This window comes from Corvus cornix, chromosome 7 (assembly GCF_000738735.6).
Source record: "Corvus cornix cornix isolate S_Up_H32 chromosome 7, ASM73873v5, whole genome shotgun sequence".
In the NCBI taxonomy this organism is placed as follows: Eukaryota; Metazoa; Chordata; class Aves; order Passeriformes; family Corvidae; genus Corvus; species Corvus cornix.
This window is the reverse complement of record NC_046337.1, coordinates 38,300,050-38,320,445: the sequence shown is the minus strand read 5'-3', so window position 1 is coordinate 38,320,445 and position 20,396 is coordinate 38,300,050. Positions and strand designations below refer to the sequence as shown.

Genomic DNA, 20,396 nt, shown 5'->3' with positions numbered 1-20,396 from the left:
CCCCGGCTGCCCCCTCCTGTCAGGGAGTTGTGCAGAGCCAGGAGGTCACAGCTCACACACAAAGCCACTGTCACACAACTCTGCTGTGACAGGAACCACCGAGGGCTCCCAGCACCAATTCCCTTTCTTTTAAGGAAGGGTGAAAGGTCTCACATCTGATTGCTTAGGATGATAAAAGCGAGTCATCAAGCAAATCCCAAATCCCCCCAGCCAGCTCCTGCCTGGATTACTTAATATCCTCAAAAACCAGCCTGAATAAAAGGAGCAGATTTCTTCCCAGGAATGCCACCAGCCTGGATTATCTCAGGGGAGGGGGAGGCACGGTCCCTGCTTCCCTGGGGCAGATCCAAGCATCCCTCTATGGTTCATTGTCCCGGTGAGGGACTGAGGAGCATCCCAGTGACTCGATTTGTGCTGAAGGGGGCCTGGGTTGATCCCAACCCCTTTGGAGATGATTTCAGCAGAGCAGGAGGGAGGCAGCCGGGTGATTCGGGGAGGGGCAGGGGGAGGAAGGGGAAACCACAACCAGCGTGTCACTCCCAACATCCCAACACCGAGGGAGGCTGTGAAACGGGGAAAAAAAAAATCACACCTTCCTCCCCCCAGCCAGAGAGAGCCCTGTTCCTTTCCACTTGGACATCAGGGTCCTTCCACTCCAAGTCCAGCAAGCAGCCACCCCTTGGGAAAAACACACCTTTACATCCTTCTTTCCCCCCCCCCCCCATTATAACAAAACTAAAAAGCCCAAAGGTGCCATTTGTTGCTCAGAAGCCCCTGGACTCCTGCAGTGGATGAAACCTGCTGAGCTGTGAAGAGGGGAGCCCCAGGGGATGCTTGAACTCAGAATGGGAGCTGCGTTTCCTGGGATGATCCTCTCCCTTCGTTTCCAGCCTTGCTCTGTGAGGGGTCAGGCCGGATGAAGTCACCCCGGGCTATTAAGGTAAAAAAAAAACGAAGGATCCAGCAAATAAGGAAACCCAAACCTGCAACAGGACTGCTGAACTTGGGAGTACCAGCAAATCCCAGGGCAGGATTCCAAGGGATCCATTGTGATCCTGGAGGTGCTCCTACCACGGTTTTTCCACAAAACCATCCATCAAGCCTCCAGCTGGCACGGGGAAATGGCCCTCAGAGGAGGTTGGGTGCAGGGGACAGCCCTGGGAAAGGGGGGATTTGGTGGCCAAAGAAACCTAAGGAAGAGTTGGGAGCAACCCTTGGAACAACCCTGCTCTTCCAAGCACTCACAAGCAGCTCCTCACGTGGTGTCCTGATAATCCACCAGAGGCTTCCCCCAAAGAGCTGGGAAGGCAGCAAATCCATTGATTTGCAGCAGGGATTTCCAGGGATGAAAATGAACACCCGGAGACCGCCAGGGTCCTTCATCCCAGGCTCCAGATCTCCCTGCAAGCCACGCTTTGTGTGGAGACCCCGATAACCCAGGGGTCACTTTCCTCTCCCTTCCCCTCCTGACACCTCTCCCTGACCCTTTTGGTGCTGGATGAGCCCACAAAAGATGATCCCTCACTTGTGAGGGCTGAAGCAGAGGAGAAAATGCTGTGAGGATGCACTTGCAGGGTGACCCGTGCTGAAGCGCTTGGCTCCCTGAGGAATAAAAAGCCAAATCCTTTCCTTGAAATATTCCAGGGAGCCAGGCAAGGGGGAACTCCCCAAATCATCTGGCTGGTGTCCCTATTTCCCAGAGCAGGGAAAGGAGGCACAAGGCAGGGTAGGGTGTCCATGTGGGGCATCACCTGTGTCCATCCCACAGAGCTGGGGCTGGCCAGGGCTGAGAACCCCAGGGAAAACCAGACTTCTGTGCAAATAATTCAGGAATAATTCAGAGAAAGCTCCAGGGAGCCTCATCTGGGATCACAGATCCATCCTGTCACTCCTCCACCCTTGAGAGCCCTGAAGCCACAGCCAGACACCTGAATATTTCCTTTTCCTGGCTTGGCATCTGACCTCCACTGGGACTGGGAGCACCACAACAGCCTTGGCTAAATGCAGGGATGTTTTCTCCGGCCAGAAAACAACCAGGGAAACTCCCCCGTGCCAAAACAAACCCTGCAACCCCACCTTCAGGAAGTCCCTTAGCTGCAGCTTGAGCCTAAGCAGCAGTCTGGGCAGCAAGACTGTTCCCAGCCACTTCTCCCTGGACAAAGTGGGATGGGGAGGCTGAGGGGAGGAAATGGGATTGAGGACCACTGGCTCCGGGTGCTGGCACAGTGGAAACCCCACTAAATGAATCCCACTCATCCAAGGTGCTTTGGGGATGAAGAGACAACACAGATGAGATCTAACTGGGAGCACTGGAGAGTAACAGCTTTACTTGGATTTTTTGGGGTTTTCCCCCGAAAAACTCCTTTTTCTTTAAAAAAAGGCCCATTCCCAATAAGAACAAAACCCAGTTCCTGCACAAGGGTGGCAACACAGAGGCCCAGACAGATTTTTAGGAGAAGGCCTTGACATTTAGTCCAGAAGGCATCTGGGGGACACATTCCCAGTCCCAGCACGGGAGGAAGGACTGGATTTGGGACCAAATTACCACAGCCTCACCCCGCGTGGTGCTGGCCGTGGTCCCAGCGGGCTGGGGAGGGCACAGGGTGCTGAGGAGCTGAGCCCAGGGGGTCTGAGGCAGCTGCTGGAATGCCAGGGTGGGTATTCAGAGTACCTGAGGGAGACAGAAAAACCAAGGGGGAGCAGGGGGGCTAAAAAAAAAAGCTGGGATTATTCATGGCTCACGGGAGGCTCCGACTCCTGCCCTCACTGCTGCTGCCACTCTCCCAGCACAGCCTTCTGCAGAGCTCTGGAGCCTGCCAGGCAAAGGGGGAGAGCCCAGGTTCAGGTAAAAGCCCAGGGAAAAGGCATCCTGCTGCCTGCACGTGGAGGTCACCCTCACTGCAGCAGGGATTTCAGCTCCTGCATGGAAAAATGGGCTCCTGGGGTGCCTCAGGGAGAGGGAAAGGGGCTGGGTGCTCACAGACCCTCTGTGCTATGGGGAGTTGCACAGGAAAGCCCCGAGGAGAAATTGAAGGTGCTGTTGTGGGGTCCATGGAGAGCGATCACTTCTGGGGATGGGAATTTGGGAAGAGGGAAATACACCATTCCCTCCACAGGATGCCTTTCCTACTCTTTTTCTTCCATTTTTTTTCCCTTCCATTATTTTTTTAATTAACCTGAAAAAAAACCCAAACCCATCCCTTAACAACCCTTACACATTCTCACTACAAAGAGCCTCTGCACTTAAAATAACCTTTCTGTGCAAAAATATTCCCCTCCCAGGTGAAATACCTGAACGCCGGGGAGCCGAAGGAGGAAAGGAAGTAGTTCCAAAAACTCGGATTTAAGAGGAACAGGGGGGAAAAACATACGGGCACAGGGTGCCAGAAATATTGAGGCTGTTGGCAGCAGGTTTATAGCAAAGATTATTGACAGGTTAAACTGGATTTGGGGAGCCCTGAAGAATTAGAAATCAATGGCAAAGAGCACCTGGACCATCCCCAATGAGCTCGGATTTCAAACTAGGAGGAAGATTCTCTCTTTTCCCTCTTCTTCCTTTTTTTTTTTTTTTTTGGCCGGTAGAGGGATTCTGTGGATGGCAACAATTCCCTCTCATCGTCCTCCTGATCCATCTCCTGAGGTCTCTGGCAAGCCCCAAACCTCCAGCTTCTTCCAGAGCTGTCCTGCACCACATCCAGGGGGGGATGAAGTTCCTCCTGGTTAAAGAAACAGGAACAGGCAACGAGCATCTCCCTGCCCACAAACAAGAAAATCCACGTCTGCAGAGACACGAAAACAACCCCAAAAACAACCCAAAGGCTCACAGGGCCTGTGAATAAAATAAAACAATTTTAAAAAAAAGTATTTTTTGGTGCAAGGTGCTGCTTGGGCTGAGCACACCCCAAATTTGGGGACACCCCAAGTTCTTACAGTGCTTCAGTCACATCTGGTAGCCAAGATCCTGCCCGTGGTAGGGGGAAAGGGCATTTCCTGTGCTTCCTCTTAAAATATGTGTTTACAGGACCCGTATTTGTCTCAAACCCCATCATTTAAAAGCAGTTTCTACGACCTAAAACCAGCCACAGCTTCACCCACCCCTCCCCCAAAGCTGTTACAACTTTTACTGCTCGTTACAAAAATTAGACTTTTATTTGTAAATGCCTAAAAAAACACGTGATCTCTTTTGGGACCCCCTCCCCACCCCTTCTTCCTACCCTCTTGAAAGTCTGGGGTTTCTTTAGTAAGAAAGAGTTTAACTGGATGAAAAGCCGTCCCCTTCCTGATGAATTCCCATCGAGGTGGGATGTCTCCCGCTGCCTTCCAGTCCTGGTGGAAAACTTGCAAACTTTGGCCTCTTCCAACCCACGCAGAGCAACCTCCACTTCTTCTCTTTAAAGTCAGCTCAAGAAAGAGGAGAGGGGGGAAAAAGCACAGGACAAACTTCCCAGCCAGGGAGAAGTGGACAAACGCGGGCTAGATGGCAAAATCCTCGTGGTCCTGGGGGCTGAAGGCAGCTGCCCGCAGCATGTCCAAGGAGTTAACGAGGATCAGGGTGCCCGTGAGGTGCTTCCAGCGCTTGGTGATGGGGTTCTTCATCTTGTCCAGCCCCGTGTGCAGCTCCTGGATGACGTCCCGGTAGCTGTCCCCCATCTGGCTGCTCCACGTGAGCAGGAAGTCGTACGCCGGCTTCCACATGGCCTGGGGCAGAGGGGTGACAGGTGGGAGGGGATCAGAGCTCAGCCAGCAGCCCAGAGCAAGCACCTTCCCAGGAGAACACCCCCCAGATCCCTCTGGACCTCCAAGAAGAGTGTGCTCTGGAGGAATCTCCAAAGAAACGTGGAATCATTTGGTTGGAAAGCTTTAAGAGCGCTGGGCCCACACTGGTGGGGCTTGGCAGTGCTGGGTGAGCTCCAACACCTTGAAGGTCTTTTCCAGCCAAAAGAATTCCAAGATCTGCAACCCACAGGGCCCTAGGGAGACCCAGATCTCCACGGAGGGCCTGTGGAGGCCCAGATCTCCACGGAGGGCCCGTGGAAGCTCACTCTCACCTCGCTGTCCACCGTGCCCGTCTTGTCGCGGTGCGGGGCCTCGTAGGCGTCCATCTGCTGCTTGGACACCTTGGCCAGCTTCTCGGCCAGCTCCCGCCAGCGCTGGGCCACCTCCACGGCCGTGGTCAGCAGCACAAAGTCTTGGATCAGCCGCACCACCAGCCCCTGGCAGTCCATCTTCAGCAGGGCCTGGAGGACAGGGGGGGAAAGCGAGCAGGGAGTCAAGGCCGGGGGCGCGTGGCAGGGGAATTCCCTCCAGGAGCATCCCAAAACTCCTCCTGCCTCCTTGCTAGCGACAGCTGGGGAAATCAGGCCAGCAGGCCTGGGCAGGAGAGTAATCCCATTAATTGGACAAAGCACTCGACCCCTCGGGGATGGGCTTTGCAGCCGGGCTGGCCAAGGCAGCCTCATTCTCCAGGCAACCCCTCCCGGGATGTCCAGGCCCCACCTTAAGCAGTTTAAAGCATCCCGGGGGCTGAGGACAACAGATGCTTTTAATCAAGAGAACTAATCCAGACTCCATCCCAGAGCTGCACTATCCTGCAGAGCAGTGGGCAAGGCACAACCAGGACATTTTGGGATGGCACCTGGACATCAGCCCTGTGAGGGGATGGGCTGGGGTGAGACCCAGGTGAAGACTCCGACAGTACAAGCATTGCTCAGCTCGGGATGTTCTTCCTCCTCTCCTCCTCCTGCATCATTTATTGTCCTAAAAGCCAAGATTTTCCACAAATGGTTTTGAAGTGGAAAGAGCAACTGCATCACTCCGGGTTTTCTAGGTAGGAATGACTTAGCCAGGAAAAAAAGGATGGAGTAGGGTTAGCTCCTGCCTTGAAGTGTCAAATCCCATTAAAATCCCCTCACGGTGGGATGAAGCTGCAGTAAGGGAAAACCCCCAGAGCAGCCCAGGAAAGGAAGGGTTTAATGGCAGTGCTCAGTCTCAGAGGATGGGATCTGACTGCCAGGATCGTCACCCCACTCCCCAGGGCTCCCCCAGCCTCTACCAGAGCCTCTGGATCACAAGAGTCCCAGCAGCATCAACCCCAGTCCTTGGGCAAATCCTACCCTGAGCCTCAGGAAGGGGTTTGATGTTATTAAACATGGAAATCAAGCAAACAGACCCCACCAGCTCCTTCACAGCAGCACGGGGATGGTTCTCCCAGAAATGTGGCCAGAATCCACCTTTCTGCCTCCGTGGGCCCTGACACCCTCTCCCAACACAGGGGGCCAGGCAAATCCAGGTCTGGCTGTGGGGCAAAGAAGGGTTAAATCCGCCCAGTGGAGGTCTCACTTGGGGGAGGGAAGATGGGAACATCTGAAACCACTCCAGCGATTTGCAAAGCAAAAGCACCGTGGATTTTCCCCCTTATCTGCTCCCAGCTTAGAGCTGAGCTGGGTTCTAATCACAGCTGCAGCCCAGCACGTGGCTGCTCCTCCAAAGTGCTGACACCGGCTTCCTGTGGGAGCCAGGGCGGCCATAAACCCCCTCGTTAAACAAGCAAGGAAAATCCATGGGAAAGAGCCCTCATTTGGTGGTGCAGAAGACATGAGGAAGCATTTAGATGTCACACACCTGTGCCAGAACCGCCTCCTCTGCTAGAGCCGCACGGATCCACCGCCCTCTCTGCAGGGGAAGGATCTGGAGGGTCCTAAGGAAGGGGGCAGACTGAACATCCCCAAACCCGCCTTTCCAGGCAGCTGGATCCCAATCCCGGGCAGAACCTGGCATTTAGGAAAGCAGGCTGAAGGAGCTGCTGTCACCTCCCGCCCGAGGTCAGAGGCAGCGGAAGAGGCCTCCCGGAGCCGGGAGCGCTGCAGGGTTAAGAGGGATGGAGCTGCAGGAGATGGATTCTCCTGCTCCTCCTGCTGCTCCAGGTGAACAACAAAACAGCAGCAAAGGAAAGCAGCCGGGAGGCCACCTCAGCACGAGCTGCAAAATCATCCAAAACAAGGAGTCCGGGAGAGACGGATCGGCCTGGAGCGCCGCGTGTTAGCTCCCAAACCTACTGCTGGCCACGGCACCACGGGCTGTGCCCTGGCAGCTCCAAGCACACGGGCAGAGGTGACAGGAGACAGGGACAGCACCAGAGCCACGTGGGGAAGGGGTGCGAGACATCCCAGACACCGAGGTGGCAGCCAGAGGGGGAATATTACTGGGAACGGCGACACACTGGGATTAGCTCGGCAGACTTAATCCTCCAGTGGGATTATGGCCCAATTTTTTCCATCCTCCTCCCTCGCCCTGGACAAGCCTCCCGGGATAGCTGGGTGCACCCACTGCGTCTCCATCCCTCAGCACCCAGGTGTGACCTGGGCTGTGCTTTGCCAGAGCCCTCCAAAATATTTATTATTTATTATTTACTCCCCTGGCAGCAGCTGGGAACCGGCTCCGCCAGCCCAGCAAAGAGCAGAGAGGGTGTTTGATATTCAAATCCCGGTTCAAAGCAGAAACACCTCCACTTAAAAGGCATCCAGGGGAGGCGGAATTTACATCCCAGCTTTGAAATGCAGAATCCCATTTCCTAACGAAGGAAAGCAGCTAGTGGAGGAAAACAGCTCCCACCTGGGACTTCCTCAAACATATAAACATGGGATAAAGGCCCAAGGAGACCGTGAGACCCACGGGGTGAGAGGATCCTCATGCACAGGCTCCTGTCTCATCCTCCTCTTTGGGATATAGGTCAGGTTTTGACCCAAAAAAGTTGCCTCTGTACAAGTGTTCCCCAAAACAACCCTTGTTTAGGCATCAAACGTCTCTTCCACTCGTTTTTTGTCTGTCACCACCTCCAAAATCATCTCACACATTTAAAATACACACTGTCAGCCTTAAATACTGATTTTTTTTTTTTTTTTTGCCTCATACTGGCTCCTTGGGGTAATTTCCTTGGACATGACGCCCAGCTGGATGGATCTCAGCATGCTGAGGGTGGGCAGGCCCTGGCACAGGGTGCCCAGAGCAGCTGGGGCTGCCCCTGGATCCCTGGCAGTGTCCCAGGCCAGGCTGGACATTGGGGCTTGGAGCAGCCTGGGACAGTGGGACGGGTCCCTGCCCATGGCACGGGTGGGATGGGATGGGCTTTAAGGTCTCTCCCAACCGAAAGCCATGAACACCCTGACCTGCAGCCCCCCCAGCAGCTCTTTGAGGCCTGCACACACCAGGGACAAGGAAAAACTCTTGGCAGGAGACAGGCAGCACATGGATACCTGGATACCGGGAGTCAGAGCAAACAAAACAATGGGAGGGGAAGAAAAAAAAAAACCACCCTCCCAACCTCATCTCGTGTGTGACCTTTACAAGCAGCCTGGAGAAGAACAAGCTCAGAGTTTCCTTTGCATGGCTCCCTGCTGCCGTGCCAGGAGCATTCCCAGCAGAGCCGTGCTCTTCCCAACAGCAGTGTGTGTTGGAGGGATGACAAACCAGAGTGTCTCTAACAGCCAGAGAGGGAGAAATGCTGTGTCTCAGGGCACGTCTATCCCCACGGGCCAGGCACCAGGGGCAACGAAATCTGCTCGAATCCACACCCAGTTTTTTTACTTTTTTATCCACGTGCTGCCTGCCTCCGACGGGCAGAGAGGAGGGAGGGAGAGCTTTCCCTCCCTCTCTGCTGTGCTGAGTAATTCCTGAGCCACATCCCCCCCCGAGTTACCGTCACACTCCAATGCTAGTGCCTGATTAGAAAAATAGTAATTAGAGGCAGATTACTGATTAACCAGTCATCATGGCCAGGCTTTGCCTTGCTTGGCTGCTGGTGCACGACTCTGCCACTGGCATTTTGCGTGCTCGACGCTGAACTCTGATAAACCTGCTTCTGCTTCTCCCTTCCCAGCGCTTCTGAGGGGAGACAACCAATTTTCAGATGAAATGGCCACACTGGAGCTTAGTGCACCTGGTTCCCCTCGCCAGAAAGCCAGTCCATTTGTTACAAATAAAATCAGATTTAAACACAATAAAACCCATTACTGCTCCATTGCCATGCCCTGAAACATCATTATTTCCTTCTTTCAACAGGCTCAATCTAATTTCTCCATAGGCTAAGGAGGATTTGACGGCAGCGAGGGGTTTGGAAGCGGCATCGTGTTCCACCAAGAAGGGAGCTCATCCTTTATCCACGGGCTCAGCCTCCCAGAGAGCAGGATTAGAGAGACAAGGAGAATAAAACCTGCCCTGGGACTCTGCTCTCCAGGCAGCCACAGGGGAGCAGGATGTTTTCCTGCAGCTCCTTGAGCCTTATCTTTCCCTTTGTCTCCCCACTGAGGGTTCTCCATGACCTACAGACCGCCTGGGATCCCTGAAAACAATGGGAATAGATAAAAGCAACACCTACGGGGTTGGCAAACAGGGAAAGCAAACAGCGCAAAGCTCCCGGAAAGATGCAGCAAGAGCAGCATGGATTTCATCCCAACGTTCACTGGGCCTGATGACTGAAGGGGCAAACCCTCCCTCGGGGGGCAAAGGGCGGATTTTCCACTCCTGGATGAGGAAAGGGGTCACTGATGGCCAGGAGAACCCTGCAACAGAAGCAGCATTGGCGGCGCGACCTGAAAGCTGAAAGGCAAAGCTAAACCATGGCACCCCCAGGCCCCAAAGTGGCGCCCGGGCACAGGGAACTCTTCGGACAACACTTCCATAAATAACAACAGATTCAATACCCTTCCTGACACCTTCTACTCAGTCCTTACATTTCCCCTTCTCCCTAATAGGAGCGTGGGAACTGAACTCCTTCGTTCAGCTCCAGTCCCCTTTGCCACAATTTCATTTTGCCAAGCTATTCCTTAATCCAATTGCCATTTTAAACCACGCTGTTCCCCCTAACTCAGTTATCCTGCTCCTGCGGGAGGGCAGGGAACAGGAGAGAGCTGCAAATCTCTTCCAGACCTTTTGCCCTGTGTTTTCTTTGGCTCGCTTCCTGTGAAATGCTAGAAACGATCACGGAGATGATGTTTCGTACGGGATTGACTTGCTAATGGCATCCTAGAAGTACCAGCAGGCAGCGCTCTCCCAAATTCCTTTCAGGACAAGGAGCAAGCCACCCATTTCCATTTGCAATGTATAAAACGTCCCAGCTCAGAGGTGTCCTTGGTTTAGCTGCCACTCAGAAAAAAAAGAATCCCCATCCCTGGCAGTGTTCCAGGCCAGGCTGGACGGGGCTTGGAGCAGCCTGGGCTAGTGGAAGGTGTGCCTGCCCGTGGCACGGGGTGGGACGGGATGAGCTTTGAGGTTTCTTTCAACCCAAACCATTGCGTGACTGCGGAATTCCGAGTGCCTCAGCGCCTCCCTCATTACTGCCGTGATCCCCCTAAAGCAAGAGCCCACCGACCCCAGGGCTGGCACCACCTGACAGCACCCAGCAGTGTTCAAAAGACCTGAAAGATGGATTTCTCTCTCTACAGACCAAATTCAGAAACCTGCAACTCCTGTTCAGCCTGATCCCTCTGCAGAGCCAGGAACGGAGCCCCCCTTTCACCAGGCCTCAGACTCACCGTCATCAGCTCCTTCTGGAAGGATTTCCTCTCCTTGTTCTCCATGCTGTTACAGTCTTCCTTCAGCTTCTCCAGGACGGAGGCCACTCGCTCGGGCTCGCTGTCCAGCTCCGCCCGGCAGAAAAACGTGAGTGGCAAGTTCAGGTAGCCCAGGGCGTCGGCGAAGGAGCGCCAGCTGCTGAGGTTCTCCATCAGCAGAGTCCTCACCGAGGCGTAGATGTAGGTCAGGAACTTGCAGGGCCTCAGGATCTGCTCCAGCAGCAGGCTGGTGGTGAGATCCGGCCCGGAGAAGTAGCTGGGTTTGACCTTCCCGACCACCAGCACGTTTTTGGTGTGCACCAGGCCGATTTTCCCCTGATAGTAGCCAATGTACCACTCCTTGGTCCACAGCTGGCCTTTCAACCTGATCTTCTCCTCACTGAGGAGGGCTATGACGTCTCCCTTCTTGTACTCCAGCAAATAGTGGTTCTTGCTCTGCCTCACCACCGTCTTCAGCAGCTTCCCGTACTTCAGGCTCAGCACCGGCCGGTCCTGAAAAACCGGATACTTGGTGGTGGCAGCCAGAGGGGAGAGGATGATCTTCCCCACCTCGTTCTTCTTGAGGAACCGCCTCTGTCCCGTCGGTTTGATGGCACTTTTCGGAGGCGGCTGCGGCGTCTGGACGCAGAACTGGGTCAGAATGGCATCCTGGTCATCCTTGACTTGTATCCTCAGCGTGAAGTCCGAGAGCTCGTTGGGGTCGTGGGACGTGATCGGGAAGATGAGGCGGCTGACCTTGCCCAGCTTCATCTGGAAGCCCCGGACGATCTTGGCTTGCTCGCTGGCCTTCACCTCATAGTTGGTCATGTTGGAGAACATGCAGAGCTTGAGGTCCTGGGGCCGGGACAGGGCAAACTGGTGCTTCCCCCAGAGCTGGAGGGCGACGGGAGCCGGGCTGTGGGACTGCCTGGTGACCTCGTTGACCAGCAGGGTCTTGGGCGCGCACTCGTGGCCGAACATGGCCACCACGGTCTTGAAGGAAGGGTGGATGTGCTTGGGGCCGTAGACGCCCACCGTGATCTTCTTGCTGATGTAATCCCACACGGTGTAGGGGTAGAGGATGTTCTGGCCCTGTGCCACGGCCGCGATGTACATGCAGGGCTCCAGGTTCTCCAGCTGCACCTGGATGGTGTCCCCGTAGGAATAGCTCAGCTGCATCGGCGTGTAGGGCCCCTCCTTCATGTCACTGCGCAGGCACTGCAGCCCCACCAGGCTCTTGCTCATGATGTCGTTCTTGACCTCCGCCGACACCTTCATCTCCAGGATGATGAAGGTCTTCACCTCCATGTTGCTGAGTTTGATCTGCAGGACGGGGCTGATGGTGCTGCACTTGTCGCTGTTCAGCTCCAGCGGCGGGTCCAGCATGGCCTTCATGGAGATCTGCTGCGTCTCCCCGGGGCACACGTGGCCCTCGGGCACATGGATGCTGATGTTGGTGTCCGGCAGCTGGACGGCCCCACCGGAGCTGTCCAGCTTGCATACAATGTTGGTCTCCACCGGCTGCGTCTGACCCCAGCCAGGATTTTGGCCAAGCAAATCCAAGTCGTGGCAAGACCGAGCCAGCTTCCTGTGGTTCAGCCACGCTGTCCTAAAATCCTCCCGGCTCTGGAACTGCTCAGGGGTGGGAGACTTCAAACTGCTGAAGAAACCCGACGATGCCGGCGCGTCCGACTTGGCCTGGAGGACGGACAGCTCGGACAAGCTGTAGGAGCGCTTACTTCGGAAGAAGGGGTTGTCCCTTCTCACGGGCTGTTCCACATCCAGCCTGTTCGTGGAGGGAAACTCATCAAAAAGGTTCCCCAGGCTGCTGTTGGCGGCCGAGCTGGGAAGAGCCGACGTGGGAGCCCCCGTGTCGAAGAGCAACAAATCCACGGCGACGCTGGAGTCGGATTCTTTATCCGAGCCGGGCGCTGCTTGCAAGTTCCCATTCAGGAACGGGTTGGTCTGCACTCCGTTCAGGAAGGGGTTGTTCTGGTAGGATTTGGCAGAGTTCCTCTTCACATCAGCCCACTCCCCGAGCAGGTCCAGCTCCTTGACGCCCTCGTCGGGGCTCTCCAGCAGATTGTCGATCATGCCGCTGTCCGTGAGGGAGGAGTTGCGGTAGTTGACGGGCTGCACGTAGGAGGACGGGATGTATCCCATCTCCGTGGTGTTGTGGGCGTACCACCACTCCCCTCCCGACGTGTCCAGCACGTACAGGTGGTCCCCCTTGGAGAACTTCAAGGTGGTGAAATTCGTGGGACAGTAATCCTTGATTGCTACGACTTCCTTCGCGTTCCCGAAGGACGTGGGATTGTTCACCAGCAAGGCACTGGGAGAAGGCACTGCAGAGGCAAGGAGGAGACAGCACTGTGAGAGACGCACAGCAGAGCCACCACAGATTTGCAATCATTTATTCCTGGTCACCATTCCACACTGTTCTAAGTGATGAAGGTAAGTTTTGGAATCACTGAATCACTAAAGCTGGAAAAGCCCTCTGACATCATCGAGTTCAACCATTAACCCAGCACTGACACGTCCACCACTAAGCCATGTCCCCAAGTGCCACATCTCTGTGTTTTCTGGAAACTTCCAGGTCCACTAATTCCCTGGGCAACCTCTCAAGGAAGAAGGTTTTCAAGAAATCTCCACCATTTCTGCTACATTCACACCTTTCTTCCTTAAAGGGTTCATCCAAACCCAAGATAACTCTTCCTACAGGTGACAAGCCCTCTTGCTCTGCTGTAACCCCTCTCCTGCCCAGGTCAAACATGGCCAGAGAAGCTGTGGCTGCCCCTGGATCCCTGGAAGTGTTCCAGGCCAGGTTGGATGGGGCTTGGAGCAACCTGGGATAGTGGACCGTGTCCCTGCTTTCAGGTCCCTCCCAAATCAAACCATTCTGTGTTTCTAAAGGTCACCCAGTTTGAACCCCCACAGAATCCCAGCACCTCCCTCCCACAGTGCTGCCGTGGTCCTGGCAGCATCTCCAACCTCCCTTGCAGCAGTGCCAGCAGAAAGTTGTTTTGCCAGGGGACCCCAGTTTACATCCAGGCAGGGTTTAGCCTACACTGTCACCCTATTTATTGGCTTTGCTCTCATTTTCAGGATGTGTTTCTGTAAAAAGCACCAAAGCCGAGCTGCAGCTGACGTTCCATCAATGGTTAATTGTGTGCTGTCTCCCTCGGCAGACTGAAGAAAACAAGGAAAGCTGGATTTTCACCAACAGGGAGCTGCAAGGGAACTGGGACAGCACCTGCTTCAACGGGCTCGAGAGCTCTCTGGGAGGAAAAGGGAGTTTAGAAAACACAGGAAGCCCTTAAAATCCCAGAGACAAAGGGATGGGAGCTCAGACTGCACATCCCTGCAGCCACTACTTCTCACCATGGAAATAACAAGGCGAGGAAAGATACAGCTGAGCAAAGAGAAGCCTTTAAATATAGCCTGGGGATCAAATGTTCAGAGGAGAAGAGTTTTGTACACATCCCAAACGACTCATCCGCCAGCAGGCAAAGGCGTGAGGACATTTATCCAGTGGAAAACTACACAGAACCTCCAAATTGGAATTATTTGGGCAGCCTGGCAGGTTGGAAGCCACTGCTAACTCGGTCATCCTGCAGGACGGAGCATTTTTGGTGTCAGATCAGACAGGCAAGTGGCTGCTCCTGTGTCCCTCCAGCTGGGCATGTGGAGGGTTAACAGGGATGTGCTGAAACCCCTTGGAGAAGAGGAGTCATTCCTATTTCTGCATTAAAACCCATCCACTTCGCAGCAAGTGTTTGATGTTCAGGTGCTCCACCTGCAAAAACAATCGCGTTTGTGCGTGTTTTGTTTGTTTCGAGGCCCTCAGCGCACTCCAGCTTCCACCTGGAGTTTTTCCTTGGGATGCTCTCCTGCCAGAGGAGCAGCAATTCCCCTCCCACCTGACCACGGCTTTTATGCTGGGTAAGGAAAACACAGCAGGGGAAAAAAAAAAAGGGCAATAAAAGGTGGGGAAGAAAAAAAGGATTATTGGAGCAACCTGCAGGATCCCAGCGCTGGGGAGAGGGAACACCTTTGTCACCGCCTTGTTGGCGTCACCGAGCCCTCCCAGGAGGGGAGGATGGGCCTGAAATGAGGAGAAGGATCAGCCCCACGCACCTTTGACGTCGCAGAGCGCGGTTTCAGCAAAGCCCTCGCCCAGGTCGATGAGCGTCCCCTCGGACTTGCACCGCGGGAGCCCTCCCGAGTTGGCCGCCCGGATCCTCTGCGCTGCCATCTCCGCTCCAGGCAGGCACTACATGGCCATGGGGACCCCAGTGTCACCTCGGGGAACCAGCCTGGGGGACAGAGACAAAGGCCAGGGTGTTAGAAAGGCTCCGGGTTCCCCCATGCCACCCGCACGCTGATCCCGTGGTGCCGATACAGGAGAGCGTCCTCCTGTTCTCCTTAAACCTGGATGCTCCCAGGAACCACCAATCCTTGGAGGGCAAGGACAGCCTGGTCTTGCATGATGCTGGGCACACCCCCATACGAAGCAGCCCTCTGGCCTTACAGAGTTTTTTTGGGAATACGCTGCTCCCAGGATCATAAATTGCTCCTTCTCCCCGTTTCCCAAGCATTTGCTCGTTGCTGTCACACAATTATGAAACCACTGAGCACTGGGCTGCTGTGGAAGCATGGAAGACCCACGGGACTGGGCTTTTTTCCATGTTCAAATGGGTCATCCCTGTCTCCCAGCTGCAGCACTGGGATCTCCTGGGATGGGGCCTGGCTCCTCCCGCTTGCTCCCCGCATCTCTCTCCACACCCAGCCAACCAGGCAGGGCAACATCCCTTCCTGCACTGAATAGGATAAAAATAAAGGGGTTTTTCCTCCTTTTTTTTCCAGCAGCACTTGCAAAAACACTTCCAGAACCCCTGTGGAAGAGCAGCTGCATCAGTGCGCCGGAGCTGAGAGGGAAAGGAGCCCGTTCCCACAGGACACTCCGACCACCAACGTCGCGGCTGATGCAAGCGTGGGCAAGAGCTGCCCTGACGTCACCCGTGTCCTCTGCAGCTGGGACAGTGGCCAGATGGGCCAGGACAAGCAGGGAAGGCTGAAGGCACAGCTGGAGCACAGCCTGAGCCCTGAGTTGCTACGCCAGGTTTGCACCAGGGAGCAGGAACGCTGCCGGGCGTACCCGGGATCATGCTGGAAATTCTGGATCCATCCCCTGCCTCCTGCTCCCTCAGACCTGCCACAAAACTCCAGCCTGGCTGCAAAACACCAACAGGTCTTAAACATCCAAGTTTTAATTAGAAGTTATGTCCGAATCCCTTGTTTTACAAAGGGATTTTCATCCACTCCTCACGCTGTTCTTCCTTTCTGCCTCTCCCATGCAATCTTTTTTCTTTTCCTCCCTCAGCTGGAAAATGAAATCAAGCAGAAAATAACAGCCAGACCCAAATTCCTGAGGTGGGAATACAGAGCTGATGCCTCCTCCGGCACTGTGAGGGGGAACAGCAAGTCCTGAAGGATTTGGTGCCCTTTTCTGGAATGCAGCAAGAGGAAATGTGCTGGGGAGAGCCTGAGCAGGAGATACTCCAGCCTGCTTGAAATGCTTCCCAAGCCATCCCCGGGGCTGGTATGCCGGGAATGCGGCTGGCTGGAAGGGATGCACCAGGCTCCAGCCAGAAAAGGGAAGGGAGAACTTGTGTGCAAACATTTCCCCTTACAGGAGAGCCTCCTGCCGGGAGCAATCCAAAGGGAGAGGGTTTGACAGGGAATAAACACAGGGCAACCGGGCTTTGAGTCAAAGCTGAGCTTATCAGGGCTGGGACAGGTAAGACAGGAGACCTGGAGCTGCTGCCAGGGGGCAAGACAAAGGAAAAACCAGCGGCAAGCTCCAGCAGGAAGCAAGGAAGGGAGGAAGGATGGATGCTCCCCTCGGCCGGCACCATTCCCCCAGCTCCAAGCCCGGCTGTGGTGTTTCCCATTAATGCCATTTGGGATTGCAGGTTTTCCAGGTGGCATGGAAACACCCCAAACACACGGTGCCTCCCCTCTAGAGACCCCACAGACACTTTGTGAGCTTTTATAGGGTTTTTTCTTCCCTGGCTGGGAGGACAATTCCCCCCCCCACCTTCACAGAGGCAAAAAACAAACCTCCACAACGGCATCACCAGCACAGAAAGAGCTCAAGTGGCAAAGTTTTCACCAATTCTGGCAATTCTTGCACACGATCCTGCTGGGAAAAAAAATAAATAAATAAAATCAAACCACTGTGGCATCCCAAAACTCCCCCCTGCACAAAGTAGGAGAAGACCAAGTGTAAGCCACAGATATGTTTTGAAACACCTGCCTGCTGGTCCAGCATGGCATGAATTTTACATGAATCATGGCAGCTACAGCCCTGACAGCTCTCACTGACATATCCTCAAGCCTGGAACTCGCAGGGATGCTCCCCCTTCCTTTATTTATGTAAGGAGATGGGAAGCTTCGTGCTAAAGGTCTCTGACAGACGTGGGCTGTGTGGAGAAACAGCTGGAAAAACCCCCCTCTGCATCCAGCTCTGAGGCCTCAAAAGGCAGCAAGAATCTACACACAAAGGAGGGATAATGGGAAGGGATTTCCTCTCCTGGCAGGAGCATCCTGGATCTGTCCGTCCCTCCTGGATCTAGGGATGCACACACACACTTTAAAGGATGGGGATCCAGGCCCCCCACGGCTGGATTCGGGATGGGAGCCCTGTTTTGGAGCTGGGGACGGACCCAAGACGTTCCTGAGTGCAGAGATAACCAGCAAACCCCCAAATTCAGGCTGTGCGAGGATAAAAGGGACAATGGGAGCGGCGTGGGGGGAAACAAAGGGTGGAAGGGGCAAGATTTGTTTAGAAACCACTGAGACAATGGTCTGCAAACTCCTCTGAAAGCGCTTTAAATTTAGCCTGGGGTTAAATATAGCCCAGGGAAAAACCCGGCCCCACGTGTTTACCCAAAGCCACAAACAGCATCCGAAATGAACGGCGGAGAGGAGGGGGTGGGAAGGAAACCAGTGGGTGACCAGGGCTCACCCTGACAGTGCCAGCAGCTCGTCCTGCAGCCTCTCAAAGGCACCCACACCTGCTTCTCACAGCGGTTTTCCTGCTCCCATTAGGAAAAGGGAATGCTGCAGGGTCAAATCCAAGCCTGCGAGCCAGGGGGACCTGCTGCCTGCTCCCCCCGTCCCAACAGAGAGCGGCTGCCTGCATCAGGGCCCCACGGTGGTTGCATTATTCTGGCCAAAATCCTAAGCAGGCTTTGCTGGGAGTTGGAGAAAGCTCTAGGGAGGCCCCGGTGAGCACATTTCCATGGGTGCATCCTCACAGCTTCCTGGGATGGACGGGGCTGCCCCCAGATTTAACTTGGCATGAGCTGGGGGTAAGGATAAGGGGTTGGGGATGGGATGTGCGGGCTGAGCACACTGTGGAGAGCCTGGCTGCTTCTCAAGGGGTAGAGAGGAGACAGCAGGGAGCATCTCCAGGGTCTTGAATCAGTGCTCCTGGATCTCCTCTTATAGAAGTCATGGAATATCCTGAGTTGGAAGGGACCCCAAGGAAGGTCAATCCAAATCCTGGCCCTGCACAGACCCCCCACCAATCCCACCCTGGGCATCCCTGGCAGCGCTGCCCAAACGCTCCTGGAGCTCTGGCAGCCTCGGGGCCGTGCCCATTCCCTGGGGAGCCTGGGCAGTGCCCAGCACCCTCTGGAGGAACCACCTTTTCCTGAAATCCATCCTAACCCTGCCCTGGCCCAGCTCCAGCTGCTCCCTCAGGTCCCACCAGCAGGTCTGGGGCTGGTGGCAGTGTCACATCTACTAAAAAAACACCTATTAAAACGTACTAAAAACAAAACCCAAAGGTCACTTTTCCTGCAGCACTCGAACACACAGCATTCAGCATCCCAGCTGCAGCATTTCCCGGCATGGAAAAGGTTAAAAATAACTTCTGCAAACTGTCTGCTGCAACTTATCCCAGAAATCCAACTGCAAGCCCAGGGGAGCCACCTAAAACCTCCTGGCACAGGCAGAGCCCCGTCCTCGCCAGCGCTCCCAGCTCCACCCATCGTTCCAAGCTCATCCTGATGGGATTACGGGATGGACACACCTCTGTCCGGACACTGAGCTATCAGTCAAAGACACACCACGGGCACCCAGCCATGCTGGACAGGGCTGGCAGGGAAAAGCAATCCGGGGAAAAATACCAAACCCACGTCCTGGAGCAAAGAAATGCAATAAAAACCACGGGAACACCCCAAAGTGCACAGCCCCAGGGTGGGAAGCAGGATCTGCTGCTGGCCAAGGGAATGTCTCTCCAACAAGCCCAGCGTAGGTGGGAGAGGACCCCTCCAGGAGCCTCAGTGCTGGAAAATCCCAGAATGCCAAGAATTTGGGCTGATAAGACCCAGGAGGGCTGGCAGGTACCAAGCACCATCAGGGCTGGAGATGGAGCCAGGTCCTTCCAGGTGCAGCCACGGACCTGCTGCCAGCAAAGGGAGCAATCCCTGCCCATCCCATGCTTCCCAGCCCTCCCTGGAGCTGCAGGGTCCATCCCATCACGGCACGTCCATGGGAAGCACAAGGAACAGGAGCCACCGTGACACAAGGCTGGTCAACTCCGCCGTGACTACCACCCCACAACCTTGTTTTCCCTGGAAAATCCATAAAAAGCCTCTCAAGACCATGGTGCAAGACCATCTCCCACCCTGCCCCTGGCCACAAATTGAAAATTGGGAAGAAAGGAAAGAGCTTCCAATCAATCACTCATCATCCCCTCCCCATGCCAGAGCCAAGATCAACTCCACGCACTCGTTGCTTATGGCTTTTAATTTGCTTTTTCGTTCCCCAAAGTCCAGTTCCTCTGGCTCTCCTACAACCATGGAAGTGTTTTCGGAGGTTTCTTCTAAAAACAGTCAGCTTTGCTTGGATATGAGCAAATTTAAACACTTTCTAGGTAGGAACTCATGTCCCAGAGCCACAGTGCTCTTGTGCCACACCACTTGTCCCACACAATGAATGTACTGAAAATGTTGCTTTCATCAGTCACAAAACCCTCGTAACTCAAATCCATGGAAGCAGATGCAGAAAAGGCCCCTCCAAACCCTGGGGACACCCCAGCCCTGAGGGAGCTGCTCAGGGAGTGCCTGGTGACACCAACACACTGCAGTCAGCAATGGCCTTCAAAAGAAACTGAGAAAAGGCCCAAAGTGGCCGAAACTGCCAAATTTTAGCAAACAATCTGATTTAGGAACTTGATTTTGCCCCGTGAATTCTCCACCTTCAAGATCTCCCGCATGGCTACGACACAACACAACGCTGGCCCTTGCTCAACACGCTTCCCCCCCCCAGTGGAAGATGATCCCACTACCTCGAGAATTCCCTCCTTTCTCCGTGCTCGTACAGACAGATCTTCAGGCACACCTTCAAAACTGGCAACACCAGCACAGCCCCACCCAGGTCCTCGGCAGCCCCCTACAAGGCTGGGATGGCTTTGGAAGCTGCTGGTGGCAAGGAACAGACTCAGATAACCTTGTAGCTCATCTCCCAGTGATCCAGGTCTCTTCCATGCTGGAGGGGATGGGTGGGGGAGAGCTGGCTGCTGTTGAGTTCTTCCCCTCAGAAGCCTGGCCCGAGCATTCTCCAAGTCTGACGCCAGCCGTGCTGCGTATCCCGGTGATTCCTGACCCCGTTGCCTCTCTCTTATCTCCTCCTCCTCTTCCTTCACCGCCTGTGCTTGCCAAGCCAACGCTTTCATCTTCCAAAAAAAAAAAAAAAAAAAAAGAAAACCCACCCAAGCCAAGCAAAGATAAACCACCCCTTTAAGACAACACCAAACACCAGCTCTTTGTGCCAGAG

General features: G+C 54.7%; 1 protein-coding gene across 5 annotated transcripts in view; it reads right to left on the bottom strand.

Annotated features, from left to right (window-relative positions):
* Positions 1-4,124: 4,124 nt before the first annotated feature.
* Positions 4,125-20,396, bottom strand: part of SH3BP4 (SH3 domain binding protein 4) — a 32,786-nt gene continuing 16,514 nt past the window's right edge. Inside the window, exons 1-6 of one of the 5 annotated variants that reach the window (XM_010407907.4) lie at positions 19,909-20,273; positions 16,671-16,752; positions 14,685-14,863; positions 10,530-12,892; positions 5,049-5,237; positions 4,125-4,698 (exon numbers count right to left, since the gene is read on the bottom strand). In XM_010407907.4, the coding sequence (XP_010406209.1) occupies positions 4,474-4,698; positions 5,049-5,237; positions 10,530-12,892; positions 14,685-14,802 (2,895 nt within the window). In that variant the 5' untranslated portion in view covers positions 14,803-14,863; positions 16,671-16,752; positions 19,909-20,273 and the 3' untranslated portion in view covers positions 4,125-4,473. Of the gene's footprint in view, positions 4,699-5,048; positions 5,238-10,529; positions 12,893-14,684; positions 14,864-16,670; positions 16,753-19,908; positions 20,274-20,396 lie in introns of those variants that run through there. The other 4 variants (XM_010407906.4, XM_010407908.4, XM_039555174.1 and 1 more) reach the window with 4 other exon arrangements.